The following is a 22,610-nucleotide window of genomic DNA, read 5'->3' as shown; positions in this document are numbered from 1 at the left end:
TCTCGGAGAGCCCAGCAAGCTACCGAGAGTATTCGATATGCCAGACACAGTAACAACAAAGTCTCCAATGGAGACGTTACTGGGCCCGCTCGAGCAAATTGACGATCAACGGGAGGGCCTTTACCTTTACCTTTAAAGAGAAAGTAAACATTCGTGTGCTACTCTAATACCTCTGCATTCACACCATATTAGGCAAAGAATATCTGGAGTTACTCTGATTTCTTTCTATAACTTGTTAAATTATGTTACATGTAAGTCAGTGGGTTTTAGTGAATGTAAGTTCATAATTTGCTTTTATAGAGGAACAGTATTTCTAAAGTGTTTTGTGGCTTTCAGAATGTTCCTTTTTCATTTTATATAATATATTATGTATTTATATAAATAACTATCCCATTACATATAATTTTTGTATTAATCTAGAAACTTATCTTTGTCTAAAGGACAGTACAGTAGGTTAGATGCTTGTCTCTCACTTAGGCAAGCTGGAGTTTGATCCCCAACACCATATATGTGTTAATTCCTGAGTACAGAGCCAAGAATAACCTCTGAGCACACCATGCATGGTGTCAATATTAACTGAATAACTGAAGTTTAAACTGGTCCTTGAGAACTGGAATCTAAATTAATATACAATCAATTGCAATTGTTGGTAGAATATAAAATTGTGTGTTTTACAGATTTGCTGTGAAAGAGATGTAAGAAGAATCAGATCTGATTTTTTTCTTTATAGTCATGTACCACAGGGGCTGGAAAGGCTTGCCTTGCACACAGCCCACCTTGAGTTTGATCCAGTACCCAGTATGATCCCCTGGGTGCTGCCAGGAGTGATCCCTGAGATTAGAGCTAGGAGTAAGCCCTGAGCACCACTGTGAGTCCCTCCACCCCCAAAGAAAAATATAATGTTGTACCATGTTTGAAGACAGAATCTAACATTAACTTAATATGCTTTACTTGTGTGATAAAGAACAACCACATGACTGATTTGATCTATTTACTTTCAGAGAGCCATATCCTAGAAGATGTTAACAAATGTATCATAGCCTTGAGAGATCAGGATGCTGATAATTTAGATCGCGCTGCCGGAGCTATCAGAGGACGGGCTGCAAGAGTAGCGCACATTGTCACCGGTGAAATGGACAGTTATGAACCAGGGGCTTATACAGAAGGTGTGATGAGGAATGTGGAATTTCTCACAAGTACTGGTAAGTTACATTCACCAAGTAACTTCTGCAGTTATACCACATGCACTGCTCCTGCTATTTGGGTGGGCTCAGCTACTGAATACTCAAAAATAAGGAGAAAGCTCAGATTATGTTGCTTGTTTTTAAATAGGTTATTTAGCTGGTAGATACGGACTTGAATCTCACTGTAATATGATTTGAAACTTATCCCTGAGAAGTAAATATATTCATTGAAAAAAGAAGTCTTTGATATGTGGCCTGAGTTACAACAGGTATCATTTCTTTAAGAAGCACAACAGGTAGGGCATTTGCCTTGCACAAAGTAAACCTGAGTTTGAAACCTGGCACCCCGTACGATCCCCTGATCCCCAGAATGATCCATGAACACAAAGCCCAGAGTAAGCCCTTAGCACTACCAGATGTGGCCTAAAAATAAAGCCAGATATAATTATATAGAATATAAATAATATACAAAATTATATAATATAATACAATACACATAATACATTTAGATATTCTGTAAATATAATTTACGTATAATATATGCAAATACTGACATATTATAGGGCTGGAGCAATAGCACAGCGGTAGGACGTTTGCCTTGCATGCAGCCAACATGGCCGACCCGAGTTCGATTCTTCCGCCCCTCTTGGAGAGCCCGGCAAGCTACCGAGAGTATCTTGCCCGCACGGCAGAGCCTGGCAAGCTACCCATGACGTACTCGATCCAAACACAGTAACAACAGTAACATTTATGCATAAGCATATTAAATTTGAAGACATATGTTTTTGGTTAGAGGGTAATGGGAATAAAGTAAGGTAAAATTGTTGAGGGAGAAAGAAAACTGCTCCTTGAAATTGATTTGCTAATAGAAAATATTAATATTTAATATCTCTCTAGTATAAGCTGTTTCTGAAGTGCCACATGTTTAGTTTATTTTGTTAGAGAACTGATACCTATTTTTCTAGAATGTCGATATAGAAAATCACTGATGACAATAATTTTCCCCAAACCCTGGCAACTAGTTTTCTTGTTATCCTTTAAGTAATTTAATGACAACATTATAAAGAAAAATGAAGAATACAGGCAATTTGTTACATTAAACAATATTTGTATACTCATGACTTAAATTCAGTGATATCACACAGTCTACATAGTAGTTGCTTTATCATTGTGGCATTCTACTTAAAGAAATGATTTTATTATGCTTATTCAAAACCTCTTCCATAACATAAATTCATTTTGGTTCATTTTGTGGTTCATAGTCAAGTACAATAACATGTGGTTTATATCTGATCTAAAAATCCAGTGGGTATAAGTGAATGAAGAATACATAAAGATTTTCCATTTTAAACAAATGAAATTTTTGTGTTGGGAATTGAAAAGAAATGTTCCCAGTAGACTTTATTACGAGGGCTTCAACTGTATCATCTCCCTATCCTTGGTACTCTAGTTATACTAGTAATATCCTGTAAACACTCTGTTGGTAACAATGCCCACAGGAAATTCAAAGCTTACAATTTTATACTCCAGTGATAGAATCCTTATGTACCATGTACAGTATAGTAGAAGCTAGATTCTTGTGTCCAGAAAGTGAAGTGAGTTATGGAAATATTCTGGCCAAAAATCAATTCTTATCGTCTAAAATTTTAAAACGTTATTTATGCTCATTTGCACATAAGTTTATCAATAATGCTGTAGTTTATTATCTTATCAATATCCTTAGGCGATGCCATTTTTCTTTAATTATAGGTAATATGTTATCCAAATAATATATTAAATTATACTTCATTAAATTATCTAAACATGAATTTTAGGCACCTTATGTTGTATGCCTCAAATATAATACAGAATATTCTTAAGTTATTCCACATAAATAGCATCTCACTATTATTATGATAATATTGTTTATGTCTTTCTAATATTTTCTTTTCAGTTTTTAAATTGACTTTTGGCTTATCTATGAGAAGTTACTCATTTTTTTGTTTTATATATCTTGCTTCAAATTTTTCCTCAAGCAGCTTTTTTGAGATTTATCTTACAAAAGGGAATTCTGAGCAATAAATTAGATGAAAAACTAATGAGATCAGTTTGATCTTAACCAAAACTGAAAAATGTGAGCATTTTCTTTCTCATAGAGATATTGTTCGTGAAAATACATCCAACTATTTTATCATCCACAATTACATAAGAAAAAATTTGCATCATTTTTTACAGCTGCTCATAACTTGGATTTATTATTTATAAACAATCTTCAAATTAAGTAATGAGAAGTGTCATGCTTTGTGCTATGATGACTGAACAGTTCACATTTTGGAAAGTTACTGTTTTGTATATGTAGCCTGCTTGTCTCTTTCTATTTCTTTTGTGCAGTTTTCAGGTCTTAACCCTGGTTTAATGAAAATAACTTAATAAGAAACTACTGTGAATTTTTTTTATTACAGACTTCCTCTCTTTGCAGAATTTACTTTAAAGTATTATCTTAAATGCTGAAACCTAAGTCATACTTGCTAAGTCATGGAGAACTTTTTTGAACATTGTACCTTTGATTTTAATAAGACTTCTGACTCATTTGCACATTTTCAAGATTTGATAATCTATGTGTCTAAGCATTAGAAGTAGAATTACCTGGGTACACTTCATATATGTCAAGATTTTCTTTTGGTTCTTAAAACCCTTGTTGCTGGTTTTAAGTGAAGAAAATGAAGACAATATCTGGAATATCTGGAATGCATATTTAACGTAAACAAAAGCATAATGTTGCATTCCATGTGAAATGCTTTATTTTATTCAATTCTCTCATGTTACAAAGTTTCTCCAATTGGCAGAAATTCCTAAAAGCTATAGCGCAGTGATTAGCACATTTGTCTTGAATGCCGACTGAGTTTGATCCTCAAAAACTCAGATGACCCCCTGAGCATCTCCAGAAATGGTCCATAAGTGCAGAGCCAAAAGCACAACCTGAGCACAGCAAGGTGTGGCCAAAACAAAACAAAACAAAACAAAAACAAAAAACGGTCAAACAAACAAAAAAGTAAGAGAAGAGAATACATATTTTTATTGTTAAGTAGCAAATATTCTGCAAATATTCTGGATTGCAATGTAAAGGCGTGGAGTTGGATTCTTTTTTTTTTTTAATTTTTTGATTTTTATTAGTGAAACACCAGGAGGTACAGTTGTAGACTTAGAAATTTTTGTGCTTGGGTTTCAATAGAGTTGGATTCTTAACAGCAAATTAATTTCTTTCATAAAAGGTTGTGGAAAAATATGAACTAAGGGTGGGCTGGCAGTACTTTTTTATACATCTGATTTATGGACTCTATCAAGTTTATAAACTAGCAGGATCCAAAGCAGCTGTTGGCATTAATAAATTCCTTTTGTCTCATGTATTGTACCTTTGAAAGGATGGGAGTTTCAGAGGCATCATTCTAGATGACTGTAGTATTAATAAGCTCTTTAAAATACCAGTACATTTCTTATCTTTCAAAATAGTTTGTAAGCTGTAGGGGAAAGGACACCATATTATTTATCTTTAAGATGCATCCTTGAACTGACCTTATTTCCTTGCATATGCTTCACTAAAACACATCTCTTCATTTTAGACTTTACCTTTGTTAGTTACTTTCTAACAGTGAAAGCATTTTTTCCCTCTGTTTTTCCCCTCAAATTGGAGCTATTCTTATACTTTCTCAAATACCAACACCTTTGCAAAAAATCCTTCTTAATCCCTTTCAGTGGAATTAATTGCTTCTGGGCTGGAAGATACCTCAGAGGACTGAAATAAAAGTTTTGCATGTGTTCTAGGATCTGGGTTCCTGACACTGAAAAACTTGTCCCACCAAACTGAGTATTGTTGATGGTGGCTTTGGTGGTCCTGTGCATTATATAGGAGTCCCATACTTAATTACTTATTGTTTATGTCCTGTAGAAGACCTTGTCTCAAAAGTAGTGTTTTTTTTTCACCTTACTTTGTATCCTAGTAATATGATACGAAGGAATAATACGAATGAAACTAATTTTTTGAAATAGTCGTGAAGGCTTTGTGCAGTTTTGAATTACAAACATCAGAATTTAACCATAGGTGAATTAAACAAAACAAAGACTGAAAAATGGAACAAGTAGAAAACAGCTAAGATGAGTGCCGTATAGAGGATTCATTAGTTTACACCAAACAAGAACTAGTCGAGGTGCAATTCCAATCCTCTCAGAATATTTAATGCTGTTGTTGGCATCATCATGTTTTGACACTGAACCACACATATAGTACCTTCATTTGCCACCACTGGAATGCATGTCTATCTGAAATAGATATTTCCACTGTTGGAATCAATCCTAACTGATTCCTATTTTATTGCACTTGATTGAATTCAACTTCCTGAGCAGAACCATCTTAGTTTGAGTTCTGTTGTGCCTATGCTCTGATGGTATGCACAGAGAAGTGTCAAATAATTGGACTTTGAACATTGAAATTCTAGAGAGAGTTCTTTGCCTGAAACCCTCAAACCCATTGTCTGGCACAAGAAAGAGCCTTGGAGCCTGTGACAAGAGAGGCCAGCGGTGATGAGGACCTGATCAATCATTAAGGAAATACTTTTATTTTTTTAAAGAAAATGCATGGGGCTCAGAGATTTAATAGAGGGGAAAAGGCAAGCTGCTGACCTGGGTCCTTTCCCTGGCACCATTCCTGAGTGGAGGCAGGAGTGATCCTTAAGCATGGCCAGGTATGACCGAAAAACTTAAAAAGAAAAAAAAAAGTGGTTAGAATAGATTTTTTTTTTGTTTAGCAAACATATTCACTAACATCTAAGTTGAGGCAGGAACTGTGAATGTGATTCTGTTGCCAAGATAGTTTGGCAATACCACAGTCCAGCTGTGGAAAAGGTTCAGAACCCCTGAAGGTGGGCTGGTGGAGTCAGCGAAAGAACAGGAACAAACTTCTTTTTTCCTATTATTCCTTCGTATCATATTACTATGATACAAAGTAAAGTAAAGTAAAGTAAAGGCCCTCCCGTTGATCATCGATTTGCTTGAGCGGGCCCAGTAACGTCTCCATTGGAGACTTTGTTGTTACTGTGTTTGGCATATCGAATACGTCACGGGTAGCTTGCCAGGCTCTGCCGTGCGGGCGAGATACTCTTGGCACCTTGTCAGGCTCTCCGAGAGGGGCGGAGGAATCGAACTCGGGTCGGCCATGATGGCTGCGTGCAAGGCAAACGCCCTACCGCTGTGCTATCGCTCCAGCCCATGATACAAAGTAAAGTGAAAAAAGCACTAATTTTGAGAAAAGGTAGTCTACAGGACAGAAATAATAAGAAATTAATTATACACAGGAGCCACCAAAGCCACCATCAACAATGCTCTGTTTGGTGGGACAAGGTTTTCAGTGCCAGGAACCCAGACCCTAGAACACATGCAAAGCTTTTATTTCAGTCCTCTGAGGTATCTTCCAAGATAATCTTCCATTATCTTGCCATCATCCTAAGAGAATGATGACTGGAGACTCAGCCCACTATAGTGACTAAATATGACACATTGAAACTTTGGCTCAGTAGGCCATTGTGGTGTTTGTTAAATATAAAACAAAAGCTTAATCTAATAAGGCAAATTAGAACCTGGAATCATTGGTGGGGAAAGAGTTGGAAGAGTTGGTTACAGTTTAATGAGAAAGAAGGAAGGGACCCAGATACCCTACAAGCCTTAATATGTGTCCTAGAATATGGAACAAAAATATTATTGGAAATATAGTTAGATATAAATCAATGTCTAATGAACCCCTTGTACTAATTTGATGCAATTTATGAGTTGTATTTGTGATCCTTGTATGCTATGCTTATTTTTAATTCTGTGCAACCACAACAAGCGAGACACAAAGCTCCTGACCTAATCTCCTATTGTAATGAAGTCATAAATTAGATGTATACATAGAAAATGGATACAAATGTAGACACAAAATGGAATAAGGCACATCTCCAACATGTGAAAAAGTCACTATAGTGGGCACTATGGTCCTCCTAATTTGGGGCCTGTATGGCTTTTCTTGTTTCTACTTTTTCTTTTATATTCAAATTGCTTAATATATTTGGGGTTTCTGTGTATCTGTTAGTTCACATCTCTGTAAGCCATTTATAAATTTCCTCACTGATCCAGCTGGTTATCTCCTGCTGTGTGTTTTACTGGGCTGAGTCTCCAGTGATCATTCTCTTAGAATGGTGGCGAGATAATGGAACATGAATTTACAAAGTTTTGTGAAAAAAATTAAAATGTGTCCTTCAAAGACCAATTCTTTTAATTTAACAACAGACACAAAATTAACAGGCCTTTGTCCTGCTCTTATAAAATATATTCCTATGCTGCATCACATTTTATCATTCTAGTTTAAATTCAAAGTGATAGACCCTTTGACTTCCTTTATTTTAGATGTACTAAGTACCAAGCTTTCTTTGTAAAAGCAAAAAAATTGTCTTCTAAAATCAGTGTTTCCATGAACCATGGGGATAGAGAAGTATCAATTCAAGGTAGGAGAGTCAACAGCTCAGGGGCCATAAGAGATATTTGGTCTTCCCAGCGACTAGAAGGCTGGGATCAGTATTCCCACTCCCAGCAACACTAGACCAGCCCATATGTTACAGCAGTTGATAGAGAACTCTGGGCTGGGCAAATATATACTTGCTAATTTAGCAACTAAGTTTCAGTTATAGAATTACTGCAAGATGTTTTGTAATAAAATGTAGCATAGCTCAATTTTTCTTGGCAAAGTAGAGTTAATATCTGGTTATAGGCTTCATTTGTTTCCATCTTGAATGTCATACCTCTGAAATTATTAAACTCCTTTCAATTCTAAAAATATCTATTTCAGTAATAGTCCTCAGTTGTAAAGATATTTATTTTTAAATATATTTCAAATGCTTTGGGGATCTTTTTATATGGACTACAAAATCTGAATATGTGCTTATATTTGTGAGCTGAAAAAACTTTTATATACTCATTTATGGTTCTAAAATTGACATTCAAAATCACTATGTCTAGAAGATAAATGGGGTTGGTATGTTATATATTTTATTTCTTTTAGCTTTAGAGAGGATATAAGTGGTGAATCTGAATGTGTAAGTCATTTCGTATTTCCATTGGTGTTGTCATTTGGACAGATAGCAGTGCTTAATTGGAATTAATTTTAGCCACTTCATCTCCAGTTTCTCCTTCCCTACTGTCTTTTATGACATATTTTCTGGGATTGCTCAGATGCTATCCTGTGTGGGTTGGATGGTCACATGGGTATAGTGAAGTTTAGTAAGTGAAAACACTTAGAAACACTTAGAAAGTGTTTCTAAGATGAACAGTGCCTACCACTATTGCTAAAATAAAGTACTGCTGCCTTTACACTATCAAGCTTCATTAACTGAAGAAACTACTAAACAAATGCATCATGAAGGGAAAAAGAAATAAACCACAGATATGGCTTACATGGAGAAGCAGATGCCTAGCATGTGTGCGGCCTTGTATGATTCCTGGCAACCCATGCCTCTCGACCTAGGCTACTGTTGGTTCTAGCCCAAGTAGTCCCCAAAAAAGCTGCTGGAGGTGTCTCCGTTAAAAAAAAAAGAAAAAAAAGTAAGAAAGAAAAAAAGAGAAGCACATTAGAAAGTCATTATTTCCAAAGGACAGTATGATCTGTAAGGTTTATACATGAATATGGATATTTTCCTCCATGTAGTTATTAAATTATTTATCCTAAGTGGATGAGTTGAAGATGAGTTTGTTTCTTCGGGTTTGAAAATTATAACATGTCTCCAATTTGTACAAGAAGTCGTACAATAAGGAAATCATGGTTTAACTAGGGAGAAACGATAAGTAACAATCACCATTGGGGAAAAAGTGGGGATGAGAACAAGTGAACGAAAGTAGTAACCATATGTGTTTGGATCTGGTGTTCACTTTAACACCTCACTAAGAATAGAGGTATATCAAGAAAAACTAAACATTTTAAGCAAATGAAAGTCTTATAAAGCATGCTTTCATTCCACAGTTGCATTCTCTAGCTCATAGTAATTTGCAGTTTCTGCTTTCATCAAGTATAAAAGAAAATCTTAATACTAAGCAATACAAAAATGCTAAGAACTCCATAACAAGTTTCCGCTCTTGAAATGTATTAACAATCCAGTGTAATATGGAAAATAAAATATATCTTGATGGCCATACACCGCTATTTAATTTTAATTTCTAATAAAATATATAGCAATAAAATCTAAGTGAACATTTTTATTATAAATGTCTTTGCTTCTATTGGGATTTTAAAGGTATAATTTATATAAAAAGTAATAGAAATATTTTTTTTAAAATTACAGATGTTTTAAAATTCATGTTGATTGTAGATTTTAGTTACTTAAGAAAACTCATCATATTTCTTTGCCACTTACCTTATAATTCTTATGTATTTAGAAAGAAGAAGGAGGATATTGGTATTCATAAAAATAAAACAAAATTACTTTTGGGAGAAGTAGTAAGTAAAAATTGTACTTCTCTTTCAATTTCACTTATATCACTTTAATACTTTTCTTTCTGCCAACTCCTCCGACAAATTTTGATTCTTTATGTGTTTATTGATGGTGTTATCTTCATATTTGTGATAAAATAAATTCCAGTGTACCAAGATAGTAAGTTATGAAATTAACACACAAAATTGGTGACATAGCAAACTAGAAGAAAAAGGAATAAAGTCAACCCATTTTGCAAATAGCATCTAGAAACATCAAATACCTAACAAAGGAGGTAAAAGACACTGTGAAAAGAATGTCACTACTGACAATTAGAAAAGAATTCCAAAAAATGGGATAATTTTTCATGTTAAAGGACTGGAAGAGACACTGTTGTCATTCTTTTCCAAATCATTATACATATTCAGTGATAAGAATTCCAATGACCTCAAGGACTTGGAAAAGTCCCTACTGAAATTTTTATGGAACATAGAACTATAAAAAACTAAGGAAACTAAAGAAAGAAATTGATGCTGAGTGGTATTGAATATTCTAACTTTAAATAGTACTGTAAATCTCTAGTAATCAAAATGGTGTCATATTGACATAAAGACAGACTCACTGACTAGTGGACCACAATTGAGAGCCTTAGACTAAACACTCAGATTTATGGGCATTTAATTTATTACAAAAGAGCTTAGTACATCAAATGGAGCAATGAAAGTCTCTTCGACAATGGAATTCAGAAAACTGAATAGCTACATGCGAATAAATGAAGCTGGGACCTTATGTCACACCATTCCATAAAAGTTAGTTAAAAGCACCAGAATTGGAGAGTTGGTCTACAGATCTGAGCTAAATGGGGCACGAGAGGTGGGGTGTGGATAGAAGTTTTTATAGATGGAGTGAAGTGAGAACTCTGATGAGGAGTATAAAGTTGGAATGATGATGGATGCATGAAACTATCATTAACAGCATTGTCAATCATGATACCTCAATAGAAATGGGGATAACAACCAAAAAGATTAAAAACTTTCAGCTCAGAAATTATTGATGTGTTTTTACACCCTGCCAACCAAATCAACTATTTAAAATACTAGCATGAAAACAAATTGACAAGATATATTTTCTCCACATTAGTCTTACAATCCCTGTTTAGGAACAGTACGGGGAAACAAAAGAGAATAAATCCATACTGATAAGTACTTGGAAGAAAGAAAGTGCTGACGGCACAGAGAGCATAGAGATAAAGGGAAGTGAGCAGTGGATATCTTCACCTAAAATATGAACTAGAGAGAGACTATCACAAAGGTAGGGGTTCATTTAGACTGTCTACTATCTGTAACACTATTCTCGAAGGCAAGTAGCAGTATATCACATTTAATAGAAAAAAATTAATCAGAGCTTAGGATATTGTATTTATCCAAAAGTACGTGGCAAAATAAAAGTCCTTTTTATGTGCACAAGTACCTAGGATATTTAAATCTCATGGACCCTTTTATATGAGAATATCAAGTGTCCACTTAGTGTATATTTATTGTAAATATACTAAAAATAAGGGAAAATAACAAAATCATATCTGGTGAACTAAAATAGTAACTCTAATCTAATACTGTAATTTTAAAATAACAAGGTGGTAGATCTCTACACTAGAAAGCAAATTAAGAAAGTCAAAACAGAAAGTACTATGTTACAAGAATAAAAATTTCTAAAAGGTTCTGAAAGAACAGATTCAGACAATCATTAGTGATCTATCAACAGAGCAGTTCACTATCTTCTCTTAAAGATATCCACATCTGGGAATAGGGAGATTCTACAATCATCTTGTCTTGCATACAGTCAATATGGAATTGATCCTATGTACCACATATGGGCCCATTGAGCACCTTCATGGGTGATACCTGAGTACAGAGCCAGGCCACAGCGGGTTGTGTTCCAATTCCCCCCTCACCAAATTAAATAAAAATAAAAGAGCCAGAAGTTTCACACCATAGACTTAGAAGATCATGAATGGTACTAAGTATTATTAAAATTTAAAAATTATGCCTGCATTGTTTACTAGCTTATACATAACTTTTTTGGTATTATTTATCTTTACTTATCATGTCTTTTGTCATTGTCAAAAAGGATAGATTCCATGCAATCTTCTATTCATTTACCATATGCTATTTATATGGTAAATGAATATTTATCATATCAATTTATACATATATGGTAAACATATAATACTTATATTTGTACATATATATGTTTATATGTAGATTATTTATGTACATATAATATTACAAATATATTGATCTATAAACTTATACAACATATCAATATTTATGTGTGCTTACATATATATATAAGATATATTAACACCTGTAATATATGCAGTAGCTTAACTCAATAGGTGTAGTAACTACTGCTCAAGCACTGTCCTCCCATTGTTCATTGATTTGCTCGAGTGGGCACTAGTAACGTCTCTATTGTTGAGACTTGTTACTGTTTTGGGTATATTGAATTCGTCACGGGTAGCTTGCCAGTCTTTGTCATGTGGGAAGGATACTCTCGGTAGCTTGCTGAACTCTCTGAGAGTGTCAGAGGAATCAAACCTGGGTCAGCTGCATGCAAGGCAAACGTCTTACCTGCTTCATCCCATAGTAGTAACTACACAATTCATAAGAATTTGTAAAAATGATTTACTTTGAATATAATGGTCATAATTGTATAACGGTCATCAAACAATATGCCACAGAATTTCTTTCTTTTTGAGTTTGGAGAGATGTGGGGTGTTTGGGCCACATCTGTTTTGCTCAGGGCAGACTTCCAGCTCTGAATTATGAAATGCTTGGGATGCTTGGGGGACCATATGTGGTGTGATCCAATTCGGCTCAGTCATATTCAGGGCAAGTATACTTAGCCCTTGTAATCTCCTGCTGCACTATTCCTTAATCCCTGTACTATTTCTTGAGCCCAGCTATATGGGGTATTTCCATGGTTGCTATAGAAGTGTATGTACCTATGGTATGGACTTTGGATATCATATAGCTGTATGAAGTAGCCAGTGATTCACAATGTCATCTAAACTTTAAAATCTCCCTGGTATCACACAACGCCAACTTGTTTACCTTACTTAGGAATATAAAGATTGATGGTGTATACCTCTTTAACAAGTTTTATAGTGGGACCTTCCTAAATAGTGGAAAATAAAACACTTTGCTGGAATATTTGTTTTGAGCTCTCCTAATACTACCCAGAGATAAAGTAAAATTTATGACTGAGAAAGTTCAAGTGTAAATGTTTCTGTAAGTCTCACTTCCTGATGGGGGATTACACATTGGAGTATCCTTTTCCTGGAATAAAGTTTGCATGAGCATACATATCTATAGGAATTTGTAAAACTCCCCTAATTATTCATAACATCTACAACCGTGTACTGGTTCCATCCATTCAAAACTCTTTTACTTAAAAAGAAACTTTTGTTTTATAAAATAAACTAGCAAAGTATTTTCAGGTCCTGTCCTGTCCTGTCCTCCCGTTGTTCATTGATTTGCTCGAGCAGGCCCAGTAACGTCTCCATTGTGAGACTTGCTACTGTGTTTGGCATATCGAATACAACTTGGGGAGCTTGCCAGGCTTACAGATCGTATACATTTTCAGGTACAAAACAAAATATACAGCTAACTTAATCATACAGCATTTGTTAAGTGCTCTTTATCCTTTGCGGTTCTCAGTAAGCGTTTGTGTTTGAAAAAAATGAAGCATCCGGAATTGCTGGAATCTGTTTTCCCCCTTTTTATTAAGTGTTTTTTTAAAGCTCTGTACATTAGAGACCAAACTTTCATTGGCCTTAGAATAATCACAGAACATTTCAATGATGAATAAGAAAATCTTTCTCCCTACTACTGATTTGTATGATCTGTTTCTCTAATGCTATGATCTGCCAACCAAATTACCAGTTCATCACCATGTCCACTTAAAAACATAGAACATAATAAATTGTTTGTACTCCATATCAGTTATCTATTGCTGCAGAACAAGTTAACCTGAAGTTTAGCAAATTAAAATAGCAAACGTTTAAGCCACTCAAAATTCCTAAGAATCATGAATCCGGTAGCAACTTACATGGACGTGTCTGGCTTAGGGTTTCCCACTAAATTGCAGTCACATTTTTAGCTGAAGTTGGACTAATGTAAGTACCAGCTGAGAATGAAAAATTTCCTTCCAAGCTCATTCACATATTGTTGGCAGGAGGCTTTAGGCTCTTTCCATGTGGGGCTTTCCATATGCTGCTTGAATATTCTCACAAAATGGCACCTAGCTTCCCTCAGAGTAAGCAATCCAAATAAGGGAATGAAAGAGCCGAGGATGGAAGCCAATGTTTTGTACATATAAATTCTAAAGAGGAATATGATTGTATTTTAATATGCAAATTGTTAGAATGTGGTTCTGTTTGCTACTTAGTTAGGTTTGAATATCAGAAAACAGCATCGTTAGGCCATTTTACAGGCTATTCCACAACTTTTAAATGTTTGGTTTTCTTGATATGCTCAATATCTTTCCACGTTTCCAGATATTAAAAAAATATTTTATTTTTATTTTTTGGCGCCAAGAATCTTAGAGCAGAGGGCTCCATAGATGCAAAGTCTGTATTTTACTACTAAGCTAGATTCCTGGCACATTTTGCTTTTCAATCTAACATCTAATTTTGAAAGCAAAACACAGTAGTTCCCATATAGTAGACAGTTACTAAATACATGTTGAAGGGATAACTGAAAAGTGCATTCCTCAGTTCAGGAAACAACTTTTTCTGAGTATGATTTACAGAGAAAATTGCTGTGAAAGAAGTCATTCTCTCTATGTATAATTTATAAAATGGTTTTGTTCTCCTACGAGACACCGAGGTAAATTTCATAAATGTTATTTTAAATTTCACTTTAATGTCATGGTTGGGTGGAAAAATTGTAGAATTTGAAAAAACAATTTTAGTCTTAGTATTAAAACCAGTAACAATGATTAAAACTTTAGACTAAGACAATTATGAAAGTCACATAAACTGTATGGATACCTTCTTCTTATTTAATAAAAGATAATGGAACTATATTTATATGCACATTATTTAACTTGCCATTTAAAAAAATCTAAGAGATTTATTTACATCCTAAGAATGATACGCAAGAACAGATATACTATAGAGCAGTTTTCATTTTCTCAAAACATTTATTACTTTTATTTCATAAATGAGAAAGAAACTATATGCAATATAGATGGAGAGAGTTTTGTTTGTTTTTTACATTACTTCCAAACTCATATGTTCTTCATTTTGGAGAACTGGATATGGTTCCCAAAATCACGTGGTTATTTTGTTGTTGTTTTGGGGGTTATACTTGATGGTGCTCCAGCTTACTCCCAGCTCTGTAGTCAGGAGACTATATGCAGTACTGGGGATTAAGTTGGGATCAACCACATACAAGGTTTCAACCTCAGTATTAGATTAATGGCTCACATCCAGAAGTGATCTGTTGTTTCTTTGTTAATGATCACAAATCACTTACTTTATTTTTTAAAGCCTCAACTTTTTCAAAAGAAATAGAAGTACATAAAGATATGACAATTTTATTTTTTAAAAAATTATGGTAGGCAAACAATATTTTAAGTTTGAAGCTACAGGCTAGATCACAGGCGTAGTCTATACTAATATGAATTTAGGAAAGTCACTTAATCTGTCTAAGAAACTTTTTCATTCATGACATAAGAACAGTAAAACATAATCCTAAGAGGGATTTTAAAATGTCTTATATTAAATCAGTAAGACAATCTCATGTCAAAATTGATAAAAAATATTTCAATAAATATTAGCAGTTACCAGTTATTTGTGTTATTGTGATTGTCTTGTTAACCTGAGCATAGTGCAGCAATATTTGGCTGTTGTATGTTAAAGTAATTTACCTTGACTAAAGTATAACAATACTAATATGCAATGTAATCAATTATAGTCCTATGAAAATATTATTAACTTCTTTATTATTAAAAAAGCAAGCGCAGAGTAAATATATTTGGAAAAACTCTTCAAAGCTTATTCATTATCAAACTAACTTTCACTAATGGTAGATCTCTGAGGTGCTTCATGGTAAATATTGATTACAGAGAACAATTTATTTCTAACTTTTTGTTAAAGCTTCATGTTATCGCACAAATATTTTATGCTCTGTCAAGAACTAATAAATGTTATTCAAAAGCTATACACTGAATATCTTAAAATTTTATTAAAGGAAGAAGCAGAAGGAAAGGAAGGGATTATGAAATCAACAATGGAATAGAGGATATATTTTCTACTCACACCTCAGGAGAAATGTTTAGTTTCAAAAGTACTTTAGTAGCACATTTTGAAGACTTTTCTTTGTCTTTCTGTGAAAAGTATCTGTGAAAAGTATATAGATGCTCAATAATTCAATATATGATTTTTAGAAAATTCCGTATTTTAAAATCAAATCTCACGATAACTGTGATACTCAGGTGACATACTCAGATTTGTTTAGTTATGGGAAACATTGCCTTCCCACAGGAAAGTGGGCAAAACTGAATTCTAATAACTTTTTTCTTTCTATAAGAAGATATGAAGTAATGTGCTATGAAAAAAACTCTCTTTTATTAGCATTCTTCTTATATAGGCAGGAGAACGTAGCTTCTGTTTTCAAATTACAGATCTTGAGGAATGTAAATTTATGTGATAAAAATAATAATAAATTAAAGAGTTTTTCCAAAATTAAGAATAGAATGACTACACTCATTTGTGGAATATAAAATAGCATAATATGAGACTGATACCCAAGGACAGTAGAAACAAGGACCAGGAATATTGCTCCATTCTTGGAAGCCTCTCACGAACCAGGGGAAAAGGAAGCAGGGATAGAGAAGGGATCACTAAGTCAATGATGGTTGAAGGGATCGTTCGGGATAGGAGATGCGTGCTGAAAGTAAATAAAGTACCAAATGTGATAGCCTCTCGGTACCTGTATTGCAAACCATAATGCCCCAAAGTAGAGAGAGATTATGGGGGAAATTGTCTGCCACAAAGGCAGAGGCAAGGGTGAGTTGGGGCGGGGGCTATACCAGGGACATTGGTGGTGAAAGATGTGCACTGGTGGAGGGATGGGTGTTCAATCATTGTATAACTGAAACTCAAACATGAAAGCTTTGTAACTGTGTCTCACGGTGATTCAATTAAAAAGAAAAGAATGTGTTTTCACATGTAACTGTGGTTTTTAATTTTTTTCAAAATTTAACGTATGCAATAAGATAATGCTACTTACATAAGTAGTGAAAATGATAGCATGGTGCCATTGATTATATCACAGTTAGGAAATCAATTTAACAAGCCTATGTTGAGCCACATTAAGGTACAAGAACTATACCGACAAAATATTGAATGAGGAAAACCTAAATTAAATTTATTTCTTCTTCTATTAAAGTGTAAGTGTATTGGAGAATAATGAGTAGGAGACTCTGGTTAAAAAATGGAAAAGAGATACTTCAATATCTTAGTCTTCACGCTTTTGCCTGGGGATTATTACATCCAGAATCAAGATACATGAACTGTAGAAAATTGAGAAAACAACCCTGGAGCTAGATAGTTAAGCAACCAACTTATTTATCAACTCTATCATGTAATTGCAGGACAACATTAATCTCTGATATTACCAGATAATTATGAGGCCTAATATGAATATCACCAGCTCTTTCTTCTGCACCATCACAATCTTCTGATTCTGAGTAGAATCAGTTCTTAGTGTTTGTCTTTAGCCAATCTCTTTCAATCATACCATTTTCATCCATAATTTACAATAAATTAAAAAGAAAATTTTAACCATCAGTCTCTGGGAGTACCAGAGCATTTTCTTTTCTCCCCTTCTTTGCCTGATCCTATTAATTAATATTTCTCTATTAGTCTGTAAAACTATCTCCAGGTTTTTGTCATGTAAGTATTGGGATTTGATCTTCGTGGTTCTGCTTTTTTTAAGATTAGGTTGTAGTAATATGATTTTAGTGGCTCTGCTTTTGAAGGTTAGCAAATAATAATATGTATTTGCTGTTTTCCTTCATGATTTATTTAATGTGTACTTTCTATAAGATAGCCTTTATTTAAGGGAGGTAAGGCAGGCAGGTGCTAGAGCTTCTCTGTGTTTAACTATGATTCAGGAAATATTAAATGGTAGGATTATTTTATGATATAAAACAAAAATGTATTGGGGTCAAAATTAATTGTACAACAAAACTTTTTAGATTAGATAATAATGAAACAGTACATAGTCTTGAGATCTTGAAAGATGTCTGCTGGAGCAATAGCACAGGGTGTAGGGTGTTTGCCTTGCACGTGGGTTCAATTCCTCCATCCCTCTTGGAGAGCCTGGCAAGCAACCAAGAGTATCCTGCCCACGTGGCAGAGCCTGACAAGCTCCCCGTGGTGTATTTGATTTGCCAAAAATAGGAACAACAAGTCTCACAATGGAGACGTTACTGGTGCCCGCTCGAACAAATTGATGAACAACAGGAGGACAGTGCTACTGTGCTGCATGGTTTTGAGAAGAATTCACAAAGCAGTAGAGATGCATGCAAGTAATCATTATTTACTTAGTGATTATTTACAAGTTCCCAGGAGGCTGAAGGGCTCCTGAGCAGGTTCCACTTTATGATGTCTAGGGGATCCCTATAAACTCCTGCTACTTGCTGTTCTTCGTTCCCATGTGTTGTTTGGGAGCAGGGACAATTCTTGATTTGTGCACTCCAGTGTGACCCATCAGATGGTTGAAAAAGTGTTGACTGGATGGTTACGGTCACGGTCCTCCCGTTGTTCATCGATTTGCTCGAGCAGGCCCAGTAACGTCTCTATCGTGAGACTTGTTGCTACTGTGTTTGGCATATTGAATACGTCACGGGGAGCTTGCCAGGCTCTGACGTGCGGGCGAGATGCTCTCGGTAGCTTGCCGGGCTCTCCGAGAGGGGCGGAGGAATCGAACTCGGGTCGGCCACGTTGGCTGCTTGTAAGGCAAATGCCCTATTGCTGTGCTATCATTCCAGCCCTCCAGACTGGATGTTTAACTGCCTCTAAAATAATTTATCTCTGCTCAGATTCTAGAGCAGGGATTTCCATTCTTCTCCCTTGTTTATTCTCTTGTGTTCCATTCTTAATTCCTATTATAACCACAGGAAACCTCTACCTGAACTTGTCTATTGCCTCTGTGACTTACTTTTCTCTTTATCATTAGTTGTATTATTTCATCACTATAAAATTGTTTCATAATAGGTAATATGCAAGTTTTTTGACATAGATTCATTCATTACCTGAGTATAATAATAGATCAAAGAATGACAGTTTAGAAGTTCAGAATTTTTTTAAAATCACGATCACGATCATCCTGTTGTTCGTTGATTGCCTCGAGCAGGCACCAGTAACGTCTCCTTCGTCATAGCACTGAGATTTTAAAGAGTGTCATATTCAAGGCTCTTTCAGGGTTAGGAGAATAAGACCAATCATTGTTACTGGTATTTGACATATTGGGTACGCCACTCTGCCGTGTGGGCAGGTTACATTCGGTAGCCTGCCAGGTTGTCCAAAGTAAGAATGAGATAATATGATTCAGGGACTTCCGGGAGCTGGGTTTTATAGTCTCTGGGTCTTTGCTGTTGACGGGATTACACGATGCCAGAGGGCCAGTTGGTGGGTGTGACCCCTGCCTACTGGAATATGGAGGATCTGGGTGGAGGATGCTCAGCCAGATCCGGGCAGGCTTGGAGATCTCAGCCCAGGGACCCGCATGCCTTTGTTCCTCTGCCAGTACCTTCATGCATGTGGAAAGTGGTCTCAGCATGGTTGTGGCTGGTTCTGGAGGTCTGCTCTTGGCGGGGAGGGAAACCCAACCTGCCTCCCTCCAAGGGGTCCCCGTGAGGACAGCCAACCACGGGGGCAGGAGACTTTCACAGACACCCTTCTGAAACTGCAGAGCTTTACAGTTTTCTGAATTTGGAATATCTGCGTAGAAGGTTTCCTTAATTCATTCTCGTTTTCCGATGGCAAAGGATACTGATGACCACGCCCACGATGACAGCCACAGCCACTGGGATGAGAATGGCAATGATCCATCCTATGGAATTTTCCTTTGTTACCACAAACATGCTCTTCTCTGGGCCCTTTCTGCCATCCGTGTAGGCTCGCAGGACCAGATGGTGACTTGTTTTACTCTGCAGGTTAGCATTTCTCAGCGTCTTCTGGGACGTATCAGTTATATTCTTGACCTTGACGTCAGAAAGGCCCGATTCCAAAGCCCTCATCTTTGATGTGTCTCTTTCTCCTTTTTTCAAAGTAAAATAAATATCCTCTTAAAAATCTTTAAAAGTTCTTCCACAGGAATGTCCTCCCATCTCACTAGTATTGAATCTGCAGGTGTATCCTCAACAGTGAAATTTGGTGCAAACATTGGAGCCAATTCTTCTATATATCCAACTATAGAACGCAGTAATTGATATCCTTGAGCTTTGCATCTATGTAGAAACTGTATTTCCCGCCTGGTTGAAACTTCTCAGATTCGATGGTGGCTTCAGTAGAGCTTGGAAGAGCCTTCCTCCAGTCCATGAGGCAGGGCTGGAGCTGCAAGGACCTACACCACTTGATGACATAGTCACACGTCATGTTGGGGTTGTAACTCCAAGTGAAGAGAAAGCCTTTCCCCTGCCCAACAGTCTGCTCTACTTTGAGATTATCATTGGGGATTTCCATACTGGTTATCTGAGAAGGTGATGATGAGCCAACAGAATTCTTTGCCACCACACTGATGACACAGTCATGCTTATCGAGTGGGATGTCCACCTTGTACTGGGGATCAGGGATCTCAGAGAAGGACTGGGTTTCCTCCGTTGATGAGCAGGAGTCGTTGTAGAGAAGTATTTTTCATTAGCTTCGTTGATGGGCAAAGGCTTCCAATAGATGATTAACTTCTTTCCATCAGCACTCCACTCTCTCCACGTATGTGGTCCCTTTGAAGGAAGGGCTTCTGTGGTTAAATAGTGCATTTCATGACTCCATCTGCTCCATTTCCAAAAAGGTTCAGTAAAACGACGAATCCGGAAAGCATACATGGTATGTGGGATAACAAACATTTTAAATTCTAATGCGTTGATGGATACAGTCTGACTCTATCAAAACCATTAAATCGTAAGCTTTAAATGGGTCAGTTGTTTGAGCATGCAAATTTTGCCAAAATTAAGCTGTTACATTCTGGAGGGCATAGAAGAAGTTCAAAGGACTGGAACACCTGCTTTGCATGCAGGATGCCCAGGCGTGATTCCCTCAAACCTTATGTTCTTGAAGCACCACCAGGCGTGGTCTCATTCCAAAATTGTCATATTAGAAGGGAAACATTATGGGCAGGCTATATTTGCTGATATATAACATTTATTAAAATATTGTTTAGAAATCCAAATAAATAAAACATGAAACTTGAATGGTTTACCTTGTGAAATGTACTAAAGATTTAATTAAGATATGGTGTTAATTAAATTTCTTGAAAATAAATATACAACATCGTCTAGATAAGTTTAGTAAGCTGGCAGTAACCCCATTGAAGAAACTAGAGAAAGAAGTTCGAAGGAAGCAAATTTATAGTCTGGTATCTCTAATTTACATTGATGCAAAACTCTTCAACAAATATTCAAAAATTGAATTCAGTATTACATAAAAAGAATAATTTGAAAATTAAACATTGAAACCTTCCATATTAACTCGAATAAAAAGAAACTTTTTATAATTTAAAAGATCATATAAAAAGACGAATACATGGCATTCAATGAAGCCCAAATTTTGTTAATGCCATGAAGAATAAGTCTCTATAAATTAGAAACATGAGATGACTCTCTTAACTTATAAAGAGCATCTGCAATATTGTACTGTTTATCATATATAATATTATAATATTTAATGGCATCAAAAGCATGATGCTTTATTCTTAACATAAGGAAAAATGTAAGTATATTACGTTACCATCTATGTTTAACATTGTGTTAGAAATTCTAGTCAATGAAGGAAACAAAAAGAAATAAAGAAGAGATATATCCCTTGAGTGAGAACATGAAAAATTGCTCATATTCATTGAACTCTGGTTGTAGATTCTAAGAAATTTATGTTGGAAAAATAGCTTAGAATGAAGTTTCACTTATGATGGTGAGTGTATTTAGAAAAATTAGTGGTCAATGTACAAAGATCAACTGTATTATAATACATGAGTGGAATAATTGTTGGGCCCAATCCCAATCTGAATTCAATCCTTGGGACTTGGTGTATTTTTCCTTGCTCTCCCAGGTGTGATCCCTGAGGGTAGAGTCAGGAATTAAGTAAGCTGAATTATTTCCTTGTGCATTCCAAAACAAAACAAAACAATTGTAGACCAAAATTAAAGAATACCAATTACTATCTTCAAGAATTTAGAAATACATCAAGAATTTACTTCAAAATCAAATCAACTTACTTCAACATCAAAATCTAATGACTTCAAACTTAGAATTTACTTCAAGGAACTTCAAGGAAATACTTTAAGAATTTAGGAATACCCTGGATATTAATCCCTTACCAGATGGGTATCGGGTAAATATTTTTTCCTATTCTGTGGGCTCTGTCTGTATTTTGGTCACTGTTTCTTTTGAAGTGCAGAAGCTTCTTAGTTTAATGGAGTCCCATTTGTTTGTGTCTGTTTCCACTTGGTTGCGCAATGCTGTTTCATCCTTAAAGATGTTTTAGCTCCAGTGTCATGGAGGGTTTTGTCTACATTTTTCTTTATGTACCTTATAGATTCATGTCTGTTATTAAGGTCTTTTATCCACTTTCATCTGACTTTTATGCCTGGCACTAGACAGAGGTCAGAGTTCATTTCTTTGAAGGTAGCTATACAGTCTTTCCAGCACCACTTGTTGAAGAGGCTTTCCT

At 35.5% G+C, this 22,610-nt stretch overlaps 1 protein-coding gene across 1 annotated transcript in view; it reads left to right on the top strand.

Moving 5' to 3' along the window:
* CTNNA3 (catenin alpha 3) overlaps positions 1 to 22,610 on the top strand; it is a 1,757,578-nt gene that overhangs the window by 1,305,206 nt on the left and 429,762 nt on the right. The window contains exon 12 of the mRNA XM_056113567.1: positions 1,002 to 1,202. Coding sequence (XP_055969542.1) covers positions 1,002 to 1,202 — 201 coding nt within the window. The remainder of the gene's footprint in view (positions 1 to 1,001; positions 1,203 to 22,610) is intronic.

The sequence above is a fragment of the Sorex fumeus genome, unplaced genomic scaffold, assembly GCF_029834395.1.
Source record: "Sorex fumeus unplaced genomic scaffold, SorFum_2.1 ptg000020l, whole genome shotgun sequence".
NCBI lineage: Eukaryota > Metazoa > Chordata > Mammalia > Eulipotyphla > Soricidae > Sorex > Sorex fumeus.
This window is presented reverse-complemented; position numbering and strand designations above follow the sequence as displayed.